This window comes from Helianthus annuus, chromosome 10 (genome assembly GCF_002127325.2).
Source record: "Helianthus annuus cultivar XRQ/B chromosome 10, HanXRQr2.0-SUNRISE, whole genome shotgun sequence".
NCBI classification, from domain to species: domain Eukaryota; kingdom Viridiplantae; phylum Streptophyta; class Magnoliopsida; order Asterales; family Asteraceae; genus Helianthus; species Helianthus annuus.
This window is the reverse complement of record NC_035442.2, coordinates 113,333,346-113,356,742: the sequence shown is the minus strand read 5'-3', so window position 1 is coordinate 113,356,742 and position 23,397 is coordinate 113,333,346. Positions and strand designations below refer to the sequence as shown.

The following is a 23,397-nucleotide window of genomic DNA, read 5'->3' as shown; positions in this document are numbered from 1 at the left end:
ACATAGAGAGCGATATCCCTCTTCATGCCTGGCCACCAGTACTTGTAGCGAAGGTCCTGGTATATTTTGTCGGCACCGGGATGAATAGAATATCGGGATTTGTGGGCTTCGTCCATCAGAATCTATCGTAAATCGGTTCGTTTCGGGATCCAAATTCGGTCCAGATAATGGAATATCCCATTCGACTTATTCACAAATTGGGCTCCATCGTGATAGATCCTTACCTTCTTCAAGGTGCGCTCGGTAAAGCAAGCCTGTTGGGCTTCGCGGATGAGAGATTCGAGATGATGCTGGGCTGGAATATTAGGAATGCTATGCAGATTGCTTCATCTGCTGAGAGCGTCGGCAACGACATTTGCTTTGCCTAGGTGGTAACGAATCTCACAGTCATAATCGTTGAGAAGTTCGACCCATCGGCGTTGACGCATGTTAAGTTCTTTCTGGTTGAATATGTACTGTAGGCTCCTATGGTCGGTGAAGACCGTACACTTTGTACAGTAAAGGTAGTGTCGCCAAATCTTCAACGCAAAAACAACTGCGCCTAGCTCGAGGTCATGGGTTGTATAGTTCTTCTCGTGGATCTTGAGCTGACGAGATGCGTCGGCGATAATCTTGTCCCGTTGCATAAGAACACACACCAAGACCAAGGTTCGAGGCATCACAATAGACAATGAAGTCGTCGTTTTCGTCGGGTAAAGCAAGGATGGGAGCATTGCAAAGCATATGCTTGAGGGTTTGGAAAGTAGACTCCTGTTCAGTTCCCCAAATAAAGGATCTGTCTTTATGCGTGAGAGAGGTAAGCGGCACAGCGATTTTAGAGAACCCTTCGATAAATCGACGATAATAGCCCGGTAGTCCGAGAAAAGAACGGACTTCAGATGGGTTCTTCAGTGTGACCCAACTCTTAACTGCTTCAATCTTCGTGGGATCGACATGAATACCTTGACTATTGACAATATGACCGAGGAATTGAACCTCCTCTAGCCAAAATTCACACTTGGAGAACTTGGCATAGATTCGATTCCCCGGGAGTAGCTCGAGAACCAAACGTAGATGCTGCGCGTGTTCGGCTTTCGACTTGGAATAGATTAGGATATCATCGATGAACATGATGACGAGGCGGTCCAGAAATGGTTTACACACGCGATTCATCAGATCCATAAAAACTGCGGGTGCATTGGTTAAACCAAAAGGCATAACAACGAACTCATAGTGGCCGTATCGAGTGCGAAAAGCGGTTTTCGGTATATCCTCCTCTTGAATGCGTAACCGGTGATTGCCTAAGCGTAGATCGATCTTGGAGAAACATGTAGCACCTTGTAGCTGATCAAAAAAATCATCAATTCGAGGCAAGGGATAGCGATTCTTGATTGTCAGCTTATTCAACTCCCGATAGTCGATGCACATCCTGAACGACCCATCCTTCTTTTTGACGAAAAGGACTGGTGCGCCCCATGGAGAGGTGCTCAGGCGAATGAAGCCTTTATAAAGTAATTCCTGGAGCTGACTCGAGAGTTCGCTCATCTCGGATGGAGCGAGTCGATAAGGAGCTTTAGCAACAGGGTTGGCTCCAGGAATGAGGTCGATACGGAAGTCGATATTACGACTTGGCGGGAGTCCTGGGAGATCATCAGGAAACACGTGAGGGAATTCACAAACAATAGGTACATCTTTCACTTCTGTCTTCCTTTTCTTTTCCTTCTCTGCTACTACAATGTTAGCCAAGAAAGCTCTGTATTCCTTGCGGAGATACTTGCTAGCTTGGACACATGACATGAGCTTAAGACCCTTCGAAGCAGTTTCACCATAAATACATAATAAATCACCATTCGCGAGCGAGAATCGAATCATATTATCAAAGCACATAACTTCAGCATGGTTTTCGCGAAGAAAGTCCATGCCTACTATGATGTCAAAACTTCCGCGCTGCATCGGAGTGAGATCAATTGGAAAGATGTGATTGTTGAGCTCAAGAGAACAATCACGAAGAACAAAATTAATGGCGACGGTTCTTCCGGTGGAGACTTCAATATCGAACGTTGAGGGGAGATGGGAGCGCTTACGATTAAGGAGCTTCTCGAATTCGAATGTCACAAAACAGTTATCGGCTCCAGTATCAAATAAACACGAAACATAAATACCATTCACGAGAAACGTACCATTAACCACATTGTTGTCAGCCGGGGCTTGGCGCACACTGATATTGAAAGTTCTGGCGCGGGCGGCTTGTTGTTGTTGCTGTTGAGGCTGTTGCTGCTGCTGTTGCTGTTGCTGAGGCTGCTGCTGCTAGGGCTCTTGTTTCACAACCCTGTTCGGGCACATGTTCGCGAAATGGTTGGGATCACCACATGCGAAGCAGACTCTAGCGTTGATCGCGTGTGCCTGAGCTGCTTGTTGGCCTTGAGGAGCTGGAAGCAGAGCTTGATGAGCAGTATCTTGAGCTGGTGCTTGTCGAGGACCTGTACGGCAGTTAGCGGTGAAGTGGCCATACATATTGCAATGCACACAAAATCGGCAGGCGATACCCACCGGGTGATGATAATTACATGTCGGGCAAGCAGGGTGAGGGCCAGTGTATGCACGCTTTGCAGGCAGTGCATAGGTAACTGGTGCTGGAGCTGATCGGTGCTGAGATTGCTGCTGAGCCGGTACGGCTTGAACCGGGGCAGTAGTGGTAGTGACAGCACAGTTCTTGTTGCTGGAGTTGTTGTTGTTGTTCTTCCTCTTGCGACGTGAGGACTTTGATGAGTGCGGAGCGGCGGCGGTTTCAGCAGTTGGTCCGGTGTTAGCATGGTGTAGGTTCTTCGAAGCTTTATCCCAAAAACCAACTTTTACTCGCTTGTCGTTGATTTCAGCAGCGATCAGGTAGGTCTCCTTGATTGTTGATGGCTTTGAAGCATGCACAAAATCTGCAACACAATCTGGCAGAGCGCGGATGTACTTCTTGATCGTCATATCAGCAATCTTGACTTGATTAGGACAGATAATACTGAGCTACTTGAAGCGAGGAGTCAAAGCAGCGTTGTCACCATCCTTCTGCTTCAGATGACAGAATTCGTCCTCCAACTTTTGGCACTCATGGGGAGGGCAGAACTCTTCAAGCATAACGTTCTTCAACTCATCCCATGACAGACCATAAGCTGCATCGTTTCCGCGTTTGTTCCTCTCGGCCGTCCGCCAGTCTAAAGCGCAGGACTGGAAGACGCCGGTAGCATTCAGAGTGCAGAGATTGTCAGGACATCCACTCTAACGCATGGTGACCACGATAGAATCGAACCATTGAAACAAAGTCGTAGGGCCATCTTCGCCAGTGAACTCTTTCGGTCCGCAAGCTTTAAACTGTTTGAAACTAAAAGTAGCTTTAGGGGTAGCTTTAGGAGCTTTGGTCCTGGACTCTTCAGACGATTTGCTAACATTCTCGTATAGTTCACTCACGATCTGAGGAACTACCTTCGCCACTTGCTTCGACGAGAGCAGCAAGGCGTTTGTCTCTCTGTTCTTGACGAGTAACTCGGGGGTGACGGGGTCCAGATGACGACATTGTCTGGAACAGACATCGCCATAGGGCTCAATCACAATATAATTGAATCTCACCTCACACGCCTAATACTACTAAAGCTCAGGAACACGTATAACACGTAATCACATAGTCACATAGGCACATAATCACAGATTCACATAAGCACATAAACACATAAGCATGTAGAGCACAGAGGCACAAAACACAGAAGCATATAAGCACAAGACACAGTCAGAATACAGAAACCTATCATTCAAAGTTCGCGCGCGTTTGAGAATAGCAATTGCGATTAGCGAATATACATCGAGTAGTATAACATAGGCGAGTAATATAACATGTGAACATCCACAAGTAGCGATTTATTGGCGTTTTGAGGTGGATGTGCAGTGTGAGTCGTGTGTGACGATCAAAGACATAGAAAAAGGCGAATAAATCACCAAAAATTAAACAGATAGAATCACACAAAGCACATAAAATTCACATAAAAGTGACGAAATATCAGAGTCGGCAGTAGCTAGCTCAGAATCGAAACACATAAAAATTGAGGAATTGATTGTCTCAGGCCTGATAGACATTGACTTCCCAAAGTGATTCGACTATTCACAAAGACTTTCCGTACACACTTTGGCCTTCGGGACTGTGCTCTCGCCTCGAATTTGGGCGAATGGCACGCACCCTTCCAGTTACGGTGTGACTTCAATTCGTTGGAGTCCGTCGAGACTTTGGTGAGAGTTTTGTAAAACCAAAATAGGGAGCGGAACAAGTTGTCAAGGTTCGGGTTTCACCCCTGACTTAACAACTTCGTTCCTGTGTTGATAAAAATATAGACGAAAACCTGCGTTAAAGTACGGATTTCACTCCTGATTCAACGCAAATTCTCGTGTTTATAGATAATAATTGTGGGTCGAACAAGTAATTTAGTTGAGAGTTTGCGGTTTTCACACTTAATCTCGACCTAATCGCTCGTTCATTTTCGAAAGTTAGAGTGCAGTGATAGTGTAGCGCAAGCGATGATAGCGAGAAAAAGCAAATAAGCTCGTACATAACCCTCACGGGGCCTGCACAAGTCGGCCTGTTGGTTCCTAACTATAGACTAGGTCATTTCTAAGACATCGACTTGAACTAGGTCGAGTCTTGCCTAATTCCCTATAGTTATGGCTCTGATACCAATCTGTCACACCCCAACCGATGGCGGAAACATCGGGGTGTGGCACTGAGCGAAACAGATTGTCCAGAAGTTTCCATAACAACTATAATTACCAATTATTTAAATCATCACGTCCCATACCATGACATAAAAAGTAATATAATTATTACAGACAAAATCCAGTCAAATTGTTCTGTTCCGACAACTCAGATTTCAAATACAGACAATTCGTTTATTGGTTTCTAGACCTTTCCTAGCCTCGATTTCACAGCAAGCCAAGCATATAAACATCTTAAGCACCTGCCACATACGTTAAAGTAAAAGTCAATACACATAGTGTAAAGGTGAGCATACAAGTTTAATAGATATAGTAGAGTTTGAAATCGATTACGCATAACCAGCACATACACAGTGTGAAATGAAGCACGTTAGTTATCGACATGAACCGATCGATACCAGTGACTGCGGGTTGACTGCCCGAGGCAGTTCGTAATACACACTCACCACTGTGAGCTATGTAACAAATTGTCCTTAACAACCCCTGAATGAACAGGTGCTGAGTCCAAACTATAGAACTATCATTGCTAAGGCAGGTAGACAGCATTCCATGTGTAAACATAACAAACAGGCATTCATTAAGTCACGTATAACATGCGGTAACGGTTAGCGTTAAAGTATAGCGTAGTGTGTTCGATGTGATTTAGAATAAGTAACGTATGTAACACCCAAAAGTGCGTAAAGCAAAAAGGGATCGAGTATACTCACAACGATGATGGATTGAAGGGAGCGCTTAGAGCGAGATTAGCCTGATCAGAACGATAGCATAAAAGACAAGAGGCACATAAAACGATACAAGGTGTCAATGGATCGGACGGTAATCCGATCGGGTGGCAATCCGATCGGGTGGCCGGTCGATCGGATGACAATCCGTTCAGGTGGTCGCCCGATCGGGTGGCCACTCGATTGGATTGACACCACGTTTAGGATGGATTTGTTTATGTATGATGGCTTGTCTTTTGAAGTTTTAGTTGTAGCATTTTGAAAATAGAGAAGTATCTCTACCCTTCAGGTCGGTCGATCGAAAGGTCGGTCGATCGAAAGGTCGGTCGATCGAACGGTCGTTCGATCAGACAGCAATCCGATTGGCGAGGCTTCTCAGGTTGAGAACAAGTTCACCGCAGGACGGTCACTCGATTGGATGGCAATCCGATCGAGTGGCAATCCCTATGCAATGAACATGTTGAAAATTGTTTAAGTGTTGAGGTCAAAACATCACATGGTCGGGTGGTAATCCGATCGGGTGGCAATCTGGTCGAACGGCAATCCGTTCAATGTTCAAAACCTTAAATATTGAAATAAAAGTTAAGTGTGGGACCTAAGGTGCAAGCCGATCGGGTGGCTGTCCGGTCGGGTGGCAATCCGATCGGGCGAAAATCTGTCTCAGACGACCTGATCGTCTTCTTCACTTGGTTTTTTTGGTAGTTTGCGTTTCCACGAGACTGTAAAATAACATGTCAAACAACAGAAGCCTCGTCAAGACTTAGTGACCCGATCGGACAGGAATCACCATAGTCCAACCGGTTAACTATTCGTGACGGTGTTTCATGTTTAACCCGAAATCAGTAATCCCGTGGGTAGAATGCAGATCTTGAACCAACAAAACACGAAGAAAGAGTAGAAGGTCAGAACGAGCTCTGATTCTATCGGTTTTGAGTGCATTGAGTGTAAAAGAGTTGAAAGAAAGTTAGAAACCATCTTTCAATCCTTTCTCATCATGAATATGTTTAGATCTATGCAAGATCTTTGTTTATTTGTGTGGAAATCATTCAGATCTAAGTTGTTCTTGGTGGATTGAAGCCCAAACATGAAGCTCTCAAGAACACCATGATGACACCATCCTAGAACACCTCAAATCTAGGGATTTCACGGTTAAAAGTTAAGATTCAAAAGATAGAAAGGTGTAGGAGTGTGTGTAGATCAAGAAAGTACAAGATTTAGGTGGAAAACTTACAAGAATCGCGAGAAATCTGAAGAAATAGCGGATGGAACGAGTGAGTAGAGAGAGAGCTGTCAACATCAAGTGATGTTGACATATGGGGGTATTTATAGGGTTTCCATAAATGGAAAGGGGGTAAGGTGGCTGGTCGATCGAGTGGCAGCCCGATCGGGTGGCAGCTCGTTCGGCTGACCACTCTATTGGAGAGTTTGGTGCGACGAGTTTTGCGGTGTCGATTCGTGTGTTGAGCGTTGCGATGCGATAAAGTTTCCTATTCAAATTACTTTTAATCCCAATTGCTATATCTAACATACAATCATCCTAAATAACTTGCGTTTAGCGTTTGCGATTCGATTGCGATTGAGTTTCGATTGCGTTTCTATTAATCACCTCATATAAACATAAGTAAACATGCCAAAGTAACACATAAAAGGCACACACACGTAAAACAATATCCAGAACGCATAATTCGAGTTGCGATTGTGATTGTAGTGCGATAAGCGATAAAGCGATAAAACATGCGATAGACTTTGATTAAACCTCGATTATTAATAAATACTCCACATAATACAACTAACGTAAAAGCATAAAAAGGCTATCTACCAGTCAAAGAAGTCAAAACAGTAATTGAGCAAGGAGTGACAGATCGTAATTAGCAATCTTTTCTTCCTTTGACTTCAATCATGACTTTGACTTTTGAAACACGGGGTGTTACAGTTATCATGTTGAAACAGGGTATTAGGTTTACATATGTTTGAGGTTTGTTTGTTAACTTTGATGTTGATTTCTGGTCAATATTGTTTGCTTGTATAGTCTAAGTTGTTTTGTTTGATCTTCATAAATTGATTCAAAAGAACAGGGGTTTTAAAGTGGTTTTAAATGGGTTTAAATACACATGGTGGTTAGGTTTTGGTTTTGACGAAATGGTGTCCTTAAAGTGATTTTAAATACACATAGTGCTTGTTTTCTAATGTTGATCATTTGATTGTGGTTTGTTGTTTGCTTTCTGTTGAATCAACTGTGTTTGTACACAGTTCGGCGAACAATCCTTATGATGAAACCCCCAAATTGACAAACCCTAAATGACGAATATTCAATCTTCGTCATAACACGTGCGACGAACATCTCTTTTGGTCAACAAAGATTCAGTCTTCGTTGACTATAATTGACTTTTGCTGACAAATGAATCTTCGTCAGCTAAGGCGACGAAGATTAAATCTTCGTCATTAAAGAACCAGTCTTCGTCACAGGGACCATTCTTCGTCAGTTCAACACTTAGAAATTTTTTTCAAGTTTGTCAATGTATAACTCTTTAACAGTATATATATCTATACATGATTAATGTTCACAATGTACATTAAATGTGTATACATATATGTATTCTATAAGTATTATGTAATGTTGTCTTATTACGGGTTATTTGTCGTATACAGAATGGCTCCGAAAGCACCAAAACGCAAACCTGCCACCAAGAAAACTAACAAAATGGAAGAAGAAATCATGTCCGAACCTCGACACAATATGGTAGCATTCTTAGATCCTGAAGGAAAGCTTGATGATTACAAGAAGATTACGCAATGGTTAAGGGAATCACGGATAAACAAAGTTGTTACATTCTCAACACCGGTTTACAAGTCGTTGATTAAAGCCTTCCGGGAATCTGCTAAGATCATAGAAGTTGATGGAAAGGAGCTGATTCAGGGGCAGATTAACCAGTTGAACGTAGATGTGTCTCTGGATATTCTAAACTCTGTTTTGGAACTTCAAGATGATACCAATGCTCCAGATTCTATTCCGATCATGTGCACGTGTGGCTGTGTACTTAGAATGAAGTGCACCGGTGATATTCTTGCAGGACAGATCAACAAATCTAGATTGCCACTGCAATACAAATTCTTACTTCACGTACTGATTCAAAGTTTAAGCAAAAGCCGTGCTGGATATGATATGGCTAGGAATGATCTCGTTGGTTCGATGGTCACGTTGGTGTTAAACAAGCCTTTCAGTATTTTAAAATTCATCTTCGCAAACATGAAAGAAAACTTAAAAAGAACACGATCTCATACTCCCGGAAACAAATTCTGGATGTATCCCAGATTTATGCAGATGATTATGAATGTTCAACATCCAAATCTTCAAAGGCAGATAGAGACATTCTTAAGATTGATGCTATGCACGAACAGTCTTTACTGATATTCAAGGGTTTTTCCGCAAAGAGATACGTAGAATCTGATCCTCCAAGGAAGATGTCTGGAGCCTTAGCCAACACAAAGTACGTCGCTCCTGCAAACGATAAATGGCGTCATGACAACAGCCAATCGGACGACGAAGAGCCAAAGTTGAAAAAGATTATGGAAGATAAGTTTGGACGCAAGAAGTTGGATTTTTCTGAAAGCGATAGTGACGGTGATGATGAAGGTGGTGATGATGGTAATGCTTGAACAACCGCTGCTAGTACACCTGGTGCTAGTTCTGCTAGAGGTGATGATGAAAATTCTGATTCTGACGATAATGAGCCAGAACCAGGATATGAGTTCTATCTTGACGAGCGTGGGGTCAGGAAGACATGTCAGATTAGATAGGAGGAGGATGCTGATTATGTTCCGTCTGATACTGAGGCTAAACGTTTAAAGAAAAAGGAAGCTGTTGCTCGAAGGAAGAGAAAGAGCAGGAAGTATATTGGTGCTTCATCTGTATAGCCGACCGCGTCACAACAAGAAACTATTCATGGAGCATAAATGGATCCAAATCTTGGTCTCACAGCCGAAGAAGCTTCCACTATGATATCTTCTCCTCCACGATCAACTAAACCACCTCCTGTGGTTTCTTCAACAGTTGAAACGCCAACGGTTACGCCACAAGCTGCACCTGCACGCTCAATAGCATCCACTATTCGAGCAACTACATCTCAGCATAGCTCAGAACGCCAACAAAGAAAATTTTCTGAAATGCAACCAGACGAAAAGGTAGATTTCTTATTCTCTCAATTGCAAGCTGCTGCAGGTCAGATCGATAGGCAATCGGCGTTCATGAACATTATAAAGAGCAACGTTATCAAGCAACAGTTGGAGATGAATACGTTGAAGTCCACTATTGAGCGTCAACAAGCTGAGATTACACGCCAACAAGCTGAGGTTGAACAACTTAAGGCTGAGAATGCACGTTTAAAGGCTGCCGATGAAGAAAGAGAACACCAAATACAACAAATGCGAGCTGCTGATAATGCTCATGGTATTGATATGAATCGTTTGAAAGAAAGAAGCACTGCTGTTCAAAGGTTGGCCGAAACTCTTAAAGCAAAGCATGATGATATGAAAGAGTGGTACAACTCTCGCAATACCAAAATAACGGACGGGGTCAAGAAAATTAATGATGGTTTCGAGATCATCAGAAAGCGTGTTAACATTATGTTGGCTGACCGATGCAAACAACAGGAAGCCTTGAAGAAACATGATCATGATTCTGTAGATCCGGGTAACCCAGGCCCCTCCGCTACATCTGAACAACCACCAGCTACTGCATCTACTCAGATTGCTGCTTTCGAGCCTCCTCAGATTGAATCCACACAAGGAACCTCTGGTGGAGCTTTAGAAGAAATACAACAGCTAGAGAGCAGTTCTTACGTTGAAAGCTCCTTGGCTGGTACATCCACTATTCTTAGCTCTGCTAATATTGCATTACAGGTTGTTCATCCTGTAACGGGAGAAAGTCTGGAAGAAGGGGAATTAGTTACTGACCTCACGGATGAACATATTTTAGCACTTAATAAAATGAAAGCAGTAGAAGATGCTGCTATTGATCAGATCCCTAGTGAACCCGAAACATTAGACTTAGAAAATCTTGAAGAGATTGTCTTTAAGGGTGATAATAACAAATCTACTTACGTGCGAGAAGACGGAATAGAGTTCATTCCTTTCAATGAAGATTGGTTGAAAGAAAATGTGGACGACATCGACGAACAGTTGAAAAATCATGATTCTACAGATAATTCACACCTGATGCGTTCACAGAATGGAGAAAATAGTTCCTGTCCAAGGTTACAAAGCCTACGCCAGCTGAAGCTCAAGTCGATTACTTAAAATACGAGAAAGAAAATTTGCACGGGAAGATACTTTGCTGGATGTTTGTCAAAGAAATCCATTGCATGGCCGTCAAACGTGAACACGACATTCAGTATTTCAGATCGTTGCTTAGTATTCTGTCCTTACCATTTTATGATGTTGCAGCATTAACAAAGCTGGATCTGATTAATCATTCAAAGTTTGAAGGAGCAACGTTGTTTGCTCGAAAGTTGAAGATAAATCAAAGGATAGGCTGGAAAGACGAGTTATATAAGCCACAATTTCCTATTTATCAGCATATAAAGTACATTTTGGATCCGTCCACCACCACGGCAAGATACAAGCTTGTTTATCAGCCGGCGAAGGTTATGGACAAGATCCCACTGATGCCGGTGAAGCAGAACTTCTTAGAAAACATGGCGTTATGGTGTTATGACTCCGATACGCACAAGGCCGTTATTGTGTTCAAAGACAATCAAGAGAATTTCCGCATGCTCGATCCGATGTGGATAATTAACATGTCTGCGTCCGACATCAACAAGTCATTCCGACATGATATCTTTTATGAAGACAAAGATGCACATCAAGCGTTACGATTTCAACGTGTCGCTTGTTTCTGTTATTACCGTGGTATTCATGCTGGAAGCACCTGTTTGACAAAGCACTGAAGACTCAAAGAGCGAAGACCAAGCAACAGACAAGGGGGAGTTTGTTGGTACATTTATGTGTCTGTAACTTTGTCTTGTTTACATTATATGTTATACGGTCTTTTGTAATCGAGTCTATAAGTTCCGTCAAGTCTACCTAGTTGGATATCCTCCTATCTTACTTGGTATGACGTTTTGTCTCTGTATTTGTAATGTATGTTAAACATATGCTACTGTGCATAGTGTTTACATACAGTTAGTCTTGTCTTATGTCTTCTGTTTTAACTTAGTGATATAATCTGTCTTGATTAATGATTGACGAAGATCCAATCTTCGTCATGATTATGCTTGGCGAACCTTCATTGTTCGTCGTGTTATGTGTATGGCGAAGAATCAATCTTCGTCATGCATAACCTTCGTCACATAGGAGTTCGCCAGTGGACAATATATATAGTTGGTTATGTTTAACAGTTAAGGCATGAGAGCATAGAGAGAAACTGAGAGTTTATCGTTGAAGCATTGTGTGTATATGTTTGATGTTGTTCTCGTCCTTTTAATCTAAAGTGAATCTTTGGTTATCTGTTGTGTTATTTGTGTTGATGCAGATTTTGTGTCCGATGCTTGTCGAATAGATTAGTTATTATTTTACGCTGAATTTGTAATAGTTAGTGAAACGGTCTATCGAACGTGTATAGACCCGCTCGTTTGAAGTGGTCAAACGAGAGGGTTGTTCGGTTGACCGTGTGTGTGTATTTGCTTGACAAATTATGGTTGTATTTGTTGGTGTCGAAGGATAAGGCATCGAAGGATTATGAATATCCTTCGATGAGCTCGAAAGATATCCATCGAAGGATGGACCTCGAAGGATATGTGATCCTTCGAGGTATATGTGTCTTTCGAAAGCTTGATGGTCGAAAGATGATCTATCGACCAGTCAGCTTGATCCTTCGACCATACAACCTATGTTTGGTATAAATACCAACACCTTGTCTTGTAAAACACAAGAGTGAGAGCACAAGTGTGTGCTAGAGAGTGATAGGAGGTTTGAGTCCTCACCGGGAGAAATCACCACTTGATTTCTCCCTGGATGTATACTTCTTTGGTATTAGTTTCGGTTATCATGTAATCGGGCCGACTTGTAATGTTTTACTACCGAATTAATGCAAAGTTGTTTGTTTATCATCTCTATCTTCTTCCATCTATGAACATAATCATGAAAATCACGGATTGGATCCCGAAACACGGACCTACAATTGGTATCAGAGCCATGGTGCCCGATTTAGTAAAACTAACCGTTTACTAAGTCACATGTGCTCTAGATCTGTGATTTTTGTGTGTTTTTGTTCAAGATGTAAAAATGGTGAAAATGAGAAAAACTCAGATCTGGACCCGAATATCCAGATCTGTGATAAAACGAGTGTTGGGTTTTGTGTTTTTCTCATAAATACTCAAGTTTTCTTCATCAAAAATTGTATACAAAGTGTTTCGTCAAATCTGCAGATTTAAACAGTTAGCTGTGTTCTTGAAGTTCTTGATATCTTCATACTTCGAAAGATATCTTCATACTTCGAAGGATCAGTTAATCTGCTCGAAAGATCAGTTTTGATATGATAGCAACTGATGTTTGTCAGATCCAGATCTGACATGTGCCAGAAAAGTCAACTAAATATCTTCGAAAGATCATCAAATTTTTCGAAAGGTCATCTTTCATTTCGAAGGATCATCCATCTAATTCGAAGGGTCATTCTTGTTTTCGAAGGATCTTTAACAATTACGAAGGATTGATTGGGGGTATAATTGGACATATATTTCGAAAGATAGCTAGACTTCGAAAGTTTTTTTTTTTGTTGTTTATTGATCACCGCCCAAGGTTCAGTGTCCAAAGAACCGCCCCAATTAACCAATAATTTTTGTTGTTTGTGACTTGTGATCACCATCTAAGGCACTGCCACACATAAAAAAAAAAAGGGGGATATTTGTTGGTTCACGGCCCAAGGCACCACCCAAGTATCCAATAAGTTTGGTTGTTAGTGTTCACGGCCCAGATTACTTGTTTATGTTGACAACTTCCATTTAGTCAATGTTATGACATCATCATGACATCATCATGATGATGTCATGATGATCTGTAAACGGGAATGGGTTTGTGGCGCTCCGTGCTTCGCGTGTCGAACTCTGGGGCGCACGACGGAGGAATGTCGTGACGTCGGGCTTGAGCCGGACCTAACCGTGTCAAAACCGAGTCGAACCGAGCCGAGTCGCGTCCACACAAGGTGTATCAAAGTGAAAATCTAGCGCCTAAAGTTATATTTTGCTAGATTTCTCTATTGGGCCCTTTTGGTGTGAATTTTGGGCAAAAAAAAAAAAAAAAAAAAAAGGATCCATTGGAACAAAGGTTTTTGATGCAGAGTGGGGTCGGGTGTTCGCGAAGATGATTTGAACCGCGCTTCGAAATTTCAACGTCAAAAATTCGTACGAATTCGGGAGTGCGCGGGATGATGCGGGATGATGCGGTATGATGAAAACAAGAGATGATGAAAACTTGATTTTTAAAAATGTGGGGTAGTCACGGTTACCGATGCAATGGCAAAAATGGTAACGCGACTATTATGGGCCAAGAACAACACGATATGTTCGCTTCCGCACGTCAGTATTTATGATTGTTACCGGTTATTCGGAAATGTTCGAAAGGATTTTGTTTATTGTCATATTCTCGCATTTGAAGACGAACGTATGAACCTGGAACGTCTATACAGGTCCTAACGAGTCCACAAAGTCTTTGGATCTTTGGGGGGATACTAGTCCGATCCTACGGGGTACCAGGGGACGCTCTTATTCAACTAGATTATGCAAAGAAGAAAGTCATGTTCGTGAATTTTCGGAACCGAGAACATTCAATGAAGATTGATGACAGTTCCGCTCAGTGGAGGGAATTGGTGAACATTTGACGACAGTTTCTTTGAAGTGGAAAGAATCTGTTAAGGTTTAGAGATTTTACCAAAGAATTGGGGGGATAAAAATTTTCATTTGTTGAATTTCTTCGGTAAAATTCTAAACGCAATCACAGGTGGTAGAGTTTGTGATTTTCTGGTGAGACAAGGGGGTTCTGCGTGGAATGTTTTGCACAGAAAAGTGCATTACTTGGTCGATTTCACAAAGACGGTTTACAGAAGATAGTTTACCAGAAATCTCTATCAATGTAGTATGCTTGAAGATCAAGACTTGATGCAGTTGTTATAGAATGGAACCCTTATCAAATGCCGGTTGGAGTATTGGAAGATCAGCGGAAGATCGGTCAATTGAGTCCTTTGTGGAAATTGCACAACACTCAACACGGATGCGCGTACTCTGAGGGGGAAGTTTCATACAATGAGCATCAAGATACTACTTACCTGGATCATCGGTCAAGGGGGAATTTGTCTACACAGAGAAGATGATTACTTGACTGAAGATCGATGATTGCAGTTGCATTTTCAGCAAGCATTCGACAGCAACGGACAAGGGGGAATTTGTTGATGCAGATTTTGTGTCCGATGCTTGTCGAATAGATTAGTTATTATTTTACGCTGAATTTGTAATAGTTAGTGAAACGGTCTATCGAACGTGTATAGACCCGCTCGTTTGAAGTGGTCAAACGAGAGGGTTGTTCGGTTGACCGTGTGTGTGTATTTGCTTGACAAATTATGGTTGTATTTGTTGGTGTCGAAGGATAAGGCATCGAAGGATTATGAATATCCTTCGATGAGCTCGAAAGATATCCATCGAAGGATGGACCTCGAAGGATATGTGATCCTTCGAGGTATATGTGTCTTTCGAAAGCTTGATGGTCGAAAGATGATCTATCGACCAGTCAGCTTGATCCTTCGACCATACAACCTATGTTTGGTATAAATACCAACACCTTGTCTTGTAAAACACAAGAGTGAGAGCACAAGTGTGTGCTAGAGAGTGATAGGAGGTTTGAGTCCTCACCGGGAGAAATCACCACTTGATTTCTCCCTGGATGTATACTTCTTTGGTATTAGTTTCGGTTATCATGTAATCGGGCCGACTTGTAATGTTTTACTACCGAATTAATGCAAAGTTGTTTGTTTATCATCTCTATCTTCTTCCATCTATGAACATAATCATGAAAATCACGGATTGGATCCCGAAACACGGACCTACAATTTGCTATACTGTGTTTGGTTTGCATCGTCACGGGGATTCCGCATTCGTGATTATGTTTGTGATAAACAGGGATTTGGTTTCGTAATCGATCCTCCGAGAAAAAACGGACCTACAGAAACCTCTTTAGTGGGTTTCCTATACTTAGTGGTTTAGGTAAGCGCAACCCCATCTCTAAAAATAAGAAAACAACTACTTTTATAAGACAAAGATATAGACAAGTGGTTCCAAACATTGATCCACCAATATCAAAAGAACTTATTTTGTAAATTTTCTTTTATTTTTTGTAGTTTTTAGGTGATATGTCCCTCCAAATATAACAAATTTATCCGATGAGGTTTACAAAATGTATTTGTAGGATGTCATCTTACAAATACAACATATACATACTTATCAACTAAATATAATCAAAAAACATATTTTGCAAGGAGAAGTATCAGAGAAACTATATTCGGACTAAATGCTTGGTTAGCGTCCGACTACCTCTGTATTCGTCAACATGTTTTTGGTTTGCGTATCCAGCTTAGACGAACTAGAAGAAGAGGAAGTAGCAGGGTCTCTTCTTGGAATGACCACCGGTTCTTTTGGAGTTGGGAAGGTGGCCATATCACCTCCAAGCATCATAACCACATTGGTCATGGTAGGGCGATCGTCAGGGTCTCCTTGCACACACATGAGTCCGACACATATACACTTTAATACCTCACTTGAATTGCATGATTTCATCAGTGTTTGATCCAGCAACTCAAATGGTCTGTCTTCCATCCATAAGCTCCAGGCCTGAGATATATATTTATAAACATATAACAGAAAATAAACAATGTAGTAAAAACTATAAATTATTTCTCAGATAACTTACATGCCCCAAAAGACTTATACGCTTTTGGGCTTGATAGAATCCAGTGTTTCTTTTCCCACATAAGATTTCAAGCAATACCACTCCGAAGCTAAAAACATCAGATTTAATAGAGAACACACCATCAAGTGCGTACTCAGGAGACATGTAACCACTGATCAGAAACACACACTATATTGTTAGAGAACAAGTGATTGTTTCGTAGATAACTTTGGCTCTTGTATGAGAAAAGGGAGTACTAACTTACAAGGTTCCGACAACTCTGTTGGTGATATCTTCAATATCTTTTCCTTTAACTATCTTGGCCAAACCAAAATCCGAAATTTTTGGATTCATATCCTCGTCTAGCAAAATGTTGCTTGTCTTCAAATCCCTATGAATAATCCTCAACCGAGAATCATGATGAAGATAATTAAGTCCTCTAGCAATTCCCATAATGATATCGAATCTCATTTCCCAGTTCAGTGATGCGCAAAGTGTTTGATCTTGCAAAAGATGATTAACATTTGAATTTTGTATGGTGTGCCCTCTATTTCTACAAATATAATTAAGCATATGTGTTCCAGATATACTAACCAAAAATGAATAGATCTAAGCTTCTATTTGGCAAGTACTCATAAAGTAGCATTTTTTCTTCCCCCCTGATGCAATATCCTAGTAGTCTAACAAGATTTCTGTGTTGAAGTTTAGCAATCAGTGTAACCTCATTTTTAAACTCTAGTAAGCCTTGTCCAGATAGGCTCGATAACCTCTTCACTGCAATTTCTTCACCTCCAGGAAGCTTACCCTGATCAAATAGTTATAGTACTTTAGTTACTACCTTTTGCAGAAAAAGATAACCTAAAAAAACTTATTTGTTACCTTGTAGACAGGCCCAAAACCACCTTGGCCAAGCCGATTTTCCTCTGAGAAGTCGTTAGTAGCATCTACTATGCTTTCCAGTTCAAAGTAAGGCACATCGAGGCCTTCTCTGACATCTTCTTTAGAGTGATCGAGATGAAGTAACTCATTGATATTATGAGACTGGGACTCTCTGTTAGTTCTGTTATTGTCTGCACAATAAATTGCAATGAGAATGTTTATAACTGCAGTGTTTATTTTTGTTAAATGGCATACTCAATGAATGGGAATGTTTATAACTGCAGTGTCCATAAAGACTTACTTCTTCCAATCACCAATCGTTTATAAGTAATATAGCCAATGCCGCAAAGTAATGAAAGAACCAGAGCTGAACTAGCAATAGAAATTGCAAGGACTCGTTTCGGGGATGATGATTTACTCTCAGCCTTTGGTTTCTCTGACGGTGTATTGATGCTCGTTTCTAGGTACAAAAATGAGGAAGGTTCAGTTCTTGCAGAACATATATTAAAAACTATAATCAACAACCCATATATTGACATTACAGAGTTGTGGTCTAGTGAGGAAACTTCAGTAGTAGAAGTATTTTACACTTTAGATGTGTCTGGGCATGTATATTAAAACTAGTGTGTTAAAAGAAACTGCTTGCTTAATTATATAGGAGTGAAATAAGCTCTTATGTGGTGCTTATAACCTTAAATCCGTGCTAAAACTTTTAATTTCAGCTAGCAAATGGTCTCAGAATTTGCATTTAGAACTATACAACCCAAAACTGTAAAGTCAAGAACAAGATTCATCTCATTAACTTGTGTGTTCTGTTGATGGCATGCTTAAGCCCAATTTGTTGTGCCTCAAATGGATTTTTTGCACACCTGTTTTGATTCTATAAAACATACATTCAACATGCAATCAGCAACAAGTTGTTGAAGTGCCAAAACGTACCTTTTGAAGATTCAGAAACACGGAAGGAAATAGTATGTTTACCCTTCCCTCTAAGGTTATATGGTTCTGTGTCCCAGAACCAGCAACCGAGATTCTCACGACTTGGGTCCTGTATCCCTCTCTCTTTTTGAGAACTATAAGAATAGGCCAGGCAATTGCAGTCTTTGAGGCACTCTTCTATGCATTCTGATTCATTTTTTGAATGATAGATGGGCAGAGTTGTATCATCCATACTAATCATAGTTATGTTTATGAATGTGTCTTTAGTGCTTTTGTCACATATATTAGAAGTTCTCCTGCATCCTTGCGTATGATCATCAGGTGAAATAGGTTCAAATCCAGGCATACAACTACACAATGATGAGTCATTATTTTCCTTACACATCCCAAATGGCCCGCACACCTTATACAAGCTACAAGCATCTTTTGGTTCCTCCCATTCCAAAACCCATTGGCTATTTGATCCTGACCAACTTAAATATTGTAACTTCCCTGAATGACCCATTACTAACCTTGAATTAGGATCAATTACCGTATAAGTTTCGGAAGATCTTGTACCATTAGGTAAGATGATATTTCGTTTTTGTGGAGGGGTGTTTGACAGCAAGTTGAATGCCTTGGAGAAAATTTGGTTGCCATCAAAGCTATCGGTTGACATCTTCCCACCACTTTTCCAAAGAAATGTTGTCGACCCATTCAAAATAGAATACCGTGCTGTACTTGAATCTGGCTGAAACTCGAAGCTTCCAGATCCTGGGTCGGTTACACTTTTCCATGATGTCAACGTTATATCTGTGCTCATTATCATCCCAGGAAGAAATGTATCAGTTGGAGTGTCAAAGCTTTGCCACAATATGCTTCCTGATGCAACATTTAGTAATACTGCATTTCCAGTATCCAATAACTTTAGAGCGGTTAGAGGAGCTCCTTCTGCAGCACCATGATGTGGAAAAATTCATCAGTAAAGTTTTCCATCAAATGTGATGGCGGAAGATCAGAAACTTTGTATCATATTGTGAACCGTTATATGTTCTTGAGGATTGATGCTAGTTTTTGCGTAATGGAACATGTAATATAAACTAGAGATTAAAAGCTTACGAGGAAAAGATATGCCTTGTTCTCTTTTTTAGTTTTTTCTATGAAAAATTAGATTTTAATAAATCAAACTCTTGATTTATCGCCCAATCATTTTACAACATTCTAAATGAGATTGAGTTGTTTTTTTTTTTTTTTTTGTCAAGAGTGTAATTGCCTTAGTTGGGCCACGAAAGTAAATGGTAGGAGTGTTATTATCACATTCCCAGTGTAAATGGGTTAACATCGGCCAACCAATTATAGTTTAGATTATTGAAATTCAATTCGTCTTTTCTTATTAAATTATACTTTTTGAGAAGACTAGAGGAGAGAAATTTAAGTAGTACATGGCATTATTAATGAACCTGGGCCCGCATACATTATTGCACTAATAAACTTTTTTATACAACAAAAAAACCATGGTACGTTATCAGCTCAAATAACATTTTGCTCCTACAGTTTATGAAAATGAAAGTGTAAAGTTCTAACTTAACTCACAAACTCAGCATGTATATTAGATTATCAAAAAACTACGGATTTTAGAGTAATTGATGACACAAGGACAGACTTATAAATATAAATGAGTTAAATCTAGATGTCATATGTCAATAATTAAGCTATAGTTCACATCAAATTTAAGAAGACAATTAAATTGGGCCATGTTACGTACCTATGGTTGTTGAGAAGTAAACAGTTGAATCTTTATCTAACACCTCAAAGTTACCATCTTCTTTAACAGTAAGAACTCCGGTGGAATCCAGCAGCGGTTTCTCACGATTAGCAACCCACACAGCGGTCTTTGGGTCCATTGTATACCATATCCCCACATATCGCCTTACTTCAGATGTATTCCCAGGTGAAAAGAAGCCCATTTGAAACTTCTTCCCCCGAGATTCTAAATAACTGAGACTGTCGTCATTGATGAATTCACCGGTTGTGATATTCTCTTTAGCTGAACAAGAGTAGCAATAACAAAAAGCCAGAAAGGTACACAAATAGATGATATGGCTGTTGGTCGTTGAAATCATGGTAGTAATTTCAGCTATAAGTTCGAGCTGTTTGATTGACGAAGATTGGTTCTGATGGTAAGTGTACTTTTAAGTCGTCTCATGTTTGTCGTCAACGTCCACAGTTAAGTGGCTGTCTTCACGTCTTTGTTAGAGTTGTTTTTTAATTAACTAAATAAATGATTGCTGGTCCCCATATACTTTGATTCTTATTATAAAATTAATCTTACATATGAGGTAGCTACAGCCACTCAAGACAATATTGTTTGACCATATCCCACCAAAAAAAAAAATTACGGAAATTATATTATATTATAATTATAGGATAAGGATTATTACAGAATACTAATTACTGCGATAACAAAAAGAAAAACTCTAAATCACTAAATTTTAAGATTTAAGGTTCATATTTCTTAAATTTTATGTTTCTTACATTCACATGTGTATTATAGAAACGGGTTCAGCAGAAAATGCTCAAAAGTGTGAGAACGGTGAGAATGCATCCTGGCTCAACACGTGTCCCGCAGCATAGAGAAGGGCGGAGGGGCTTTTTTGTCTTTTCATTCTTCTTTTATTTTCCCAACGCGGTATAATATTTTATGGCATCTAAGTTTTTTTTGGCGTTAATTGTATTTTTTAAACTTTTTGGCGTTGAATTAATTGTTTTTGTGTCACATATATAATTTTTTGGCGTTATAGAGTTTTCTGGTTAATTTTTTGGCGTTTATGGCGTTTTGTATAATAATTCACTACGAGTCTCTAATATTTGCATAAGATTACAATAAGACTAATTTTTTTTTGGCGTTTAGTGAATTTTTTGGCGTTTAATACCCTTTTCAAGGTGTTTTGCCAGCAGCTGTTCTCACACTTTTCATTATTCTAGCGTTTTGGTGTTTGTAGTTTTTGGCGTTTTATATAATAATGTATTTTATTTATAGCGAATTAGATAACAAATCAACATATAACTTGATATCAAAAATATAAAATGAAAACAAAAATAATAAAAAATGGTAATCTAATTTCTCTTCCGAATTTTCACTGTCATCAGCCTCTATCTTCTTGAATTTGTTTTTGGCGTTTTGAACCTTTTTTGAATACTTTATCTAGATGCTAACTTTCCTTCATAAACCCCATCTTTTTCAGAAGAAGCTGCTTAGTAGCATCCTGTTTTTTGGTGTGATAGTCTTGTTTGGTGGCATGTCATTGAAGATCAACTCTTGCTCTTGCTTGATGCTATTTGTAATAATGGAGTCTAAAATAGCATTTTATACTTTGGTTGAACCCTTTCTTCCATGCCTATAATCATCAAGAACAAAGCTCACATGATGGCATATCACTGTCATCAGTCTCTTTTTCTTGAATATTTGTCCATCTCCTCCAGCAAAATATTATTGAGTTAACCCCCTCAGAAAAAGGATCCATTTCAATGAAAGCTTTGACATCTGTGGCGTTTTAAAGGGAGTGGTTTCTAGAGGATATGGCGTTTTTGTGTTTTTCTGAGTGTGATTAATTTCATTGTGTATAGACCCCTCTCTTATAGGAGTTTTTTGGCGCGTAGTTTAGGTGGGACTTTTTATTGTAATAAATGATAGTAATAAAGTAATTGTTTTTTCAGTTACTGTATTTTGTATTTACTGTGTTGATCAGCTTTTATCATTTTTATAAGTTATAGACGTTCCATCTTCTAAGTTTGGCGTTTTTTTTTAAATGGCCTTATGCAGACCAACATGACAAAATACAATAACGGAGTAAATAAAATATTAAGCAGGAAAATATTTTTGTTATTTTTGGCGTTTTGTTAGGATTAACCATTTTTAGTATTATTTTGGCGTTTTGCTAATAAAGATAGAAATATATCATTTAATTATCTTAAAAAAAGAAGATTACATAGAAGAAAAAAAAGAGGAAATAAAAAATTAAAATCCTTCGTCAGAAATCCATCATTTGTGTCATTTTCTTTCTCCTCGGAGTCTTCATCTTGATCTTCATCCATGTCATCACATTCACCTTCATCAGCTTCTTGTTCCTGAAGATTCTGAAGCCTCCACCTGAACATGTCTTGCATTAACTCCAATTTTGAGTCTATTTCTGTGTTGGTACAAGTGGCGTTATGCAATTCTTCCATGAAACCCAGTCGCTGCTTTGTCATGATGGTCTCTAGCCAGTAGACTTCCTGCTCTCCGGTGTCGTATGTAACCGTCACCTTGTCTGTTTCATCATCAAAACGCCATGATGTCATGGCAGGGTCTGGCTTCACATCTCCTTTGATTGGTCCAAATTTGCTGGTTAATGCTTTCATAAGCATATGCGTTTCATGGCATTCGTTGTCTAGAGCGATGCCAATAGATAAGATTTGCCTCTGTATCTCTTCTTCCATCTTCAGAATTGTAACACCTCGAAATTTTGTGTCCAATAATGTGTTGACACGTGTCATGAGTTTACACGTAGTATGAAATACTAAATAAAGGACTAAAGTTGACAAACCTTGAAAGTATGTAAATTCGAGGGTTAAAAATGTCAACGAGGGGTAAATATACTGTATAGTAACCCTAAATGATGCTCGTACCTTCAAACGAATGAATCATGGATCGTACGGAGCGAAATGCGGGAGAAAGTGAGAAATTACAAGCTACAGGGGTTAATTGTGTCAACATGTTTAATTTATACCTCTGATTGACCCTTTGACGAACCCGAGGCTTTGTAACAGTAAAATACGCTCACTAGAATATACGATATAAATTTCGCAAAGTTCCGTTTTAAAACGAGAAAGTTATGATCAAATTCGTATGAGAGGGGTTAAAAGCGTCAACAATAAAAGTTAAGGCTTTTCGGATAGTAATTAAACTAACCGGGGACTTAACAATGCGGGTAAAAGTCACGAGGCCCTTAATTGTAAATAATCGAGGGTCAAATCGCAAAGTTACCCCTTCGAAACCGAAAGGTCAGGTTAATGATTACAAAAGATATGAAAATCTTGAAAATCAAGCCTAATGCGGGCCGCGTGAAGGATGTGAGTGATCTAATGCGGGCCGCGCGCCACCTGCAGATTTGTTTTCTGACTTAAAGATTCAGGCGGCCCGCGTCCATGTTGCCTAATCTTAATGCGGGCCGCGTGACAGTCA

General features: G+C 40.0%; 1 protein-coding gene across 1 annotated transcript; it reads right to left on the bottom strand.

Annotated features, from left to right (window-relative positions):
* Window positions 1–15,786: 15,786 nt before the first annotated feature.
* Window positions 15,787–20,409, bottom strand: LOC110884733 (G-type lectin S-receptor-like serine/threonine-protein kinase At4g03230). The gene is made up of 8 exons (XM_022132446.2): window positions 19,939–20,409; window positions 18,195–19,124; window positions 17,557–17,715; window positions 17,256–17,446; window positions 16,971–17,181; window positions 16,642–16,879; window positions 16,398–16,548; window positions 15,787–16,318 (listed from the first exon to the last, which is right to left on the bottom strand). The coding sequence occupies exons 1-8, from the start codon at window positions 20,294–20,296 to the stop codon at window positions 16,007–16,009; spliced, it is 2,550 nt and encodes an 849-aa protein (XP_021988138.1). The 5' UTR covers window positions 20,297–20,409; the 3' UTR covers window positions 15,787–16,006.
* Between the last annotated feature and the right edge of the window lie 2,988 nt (window positions 20,410–23,397).

Bases quoted from the DNA above. Each gene is read 5' to 3' on its own strand.
- LOC110884733 (XM_022132446.2), bottom strand. From the start codon at position 20,296: ATGATTTCAACGACCAACAGCCATATCATCTATTTGTGTACCTTTCTG. The intron at 16,880-16,970 runs GTTAGTATATCT...ATCTTTTGCAAG, and splicing joins CTTAGATCTATTCATTTTTG to ATCAAACACTTTGCGCATCA. The intron at 16,319-16,397 runs GTAAGTTATCTG...TATATATCTCAG, and splicing joins GTATAAGTCTTTTGGGGCAT to GCCTGGAGCTTATGGATGGA.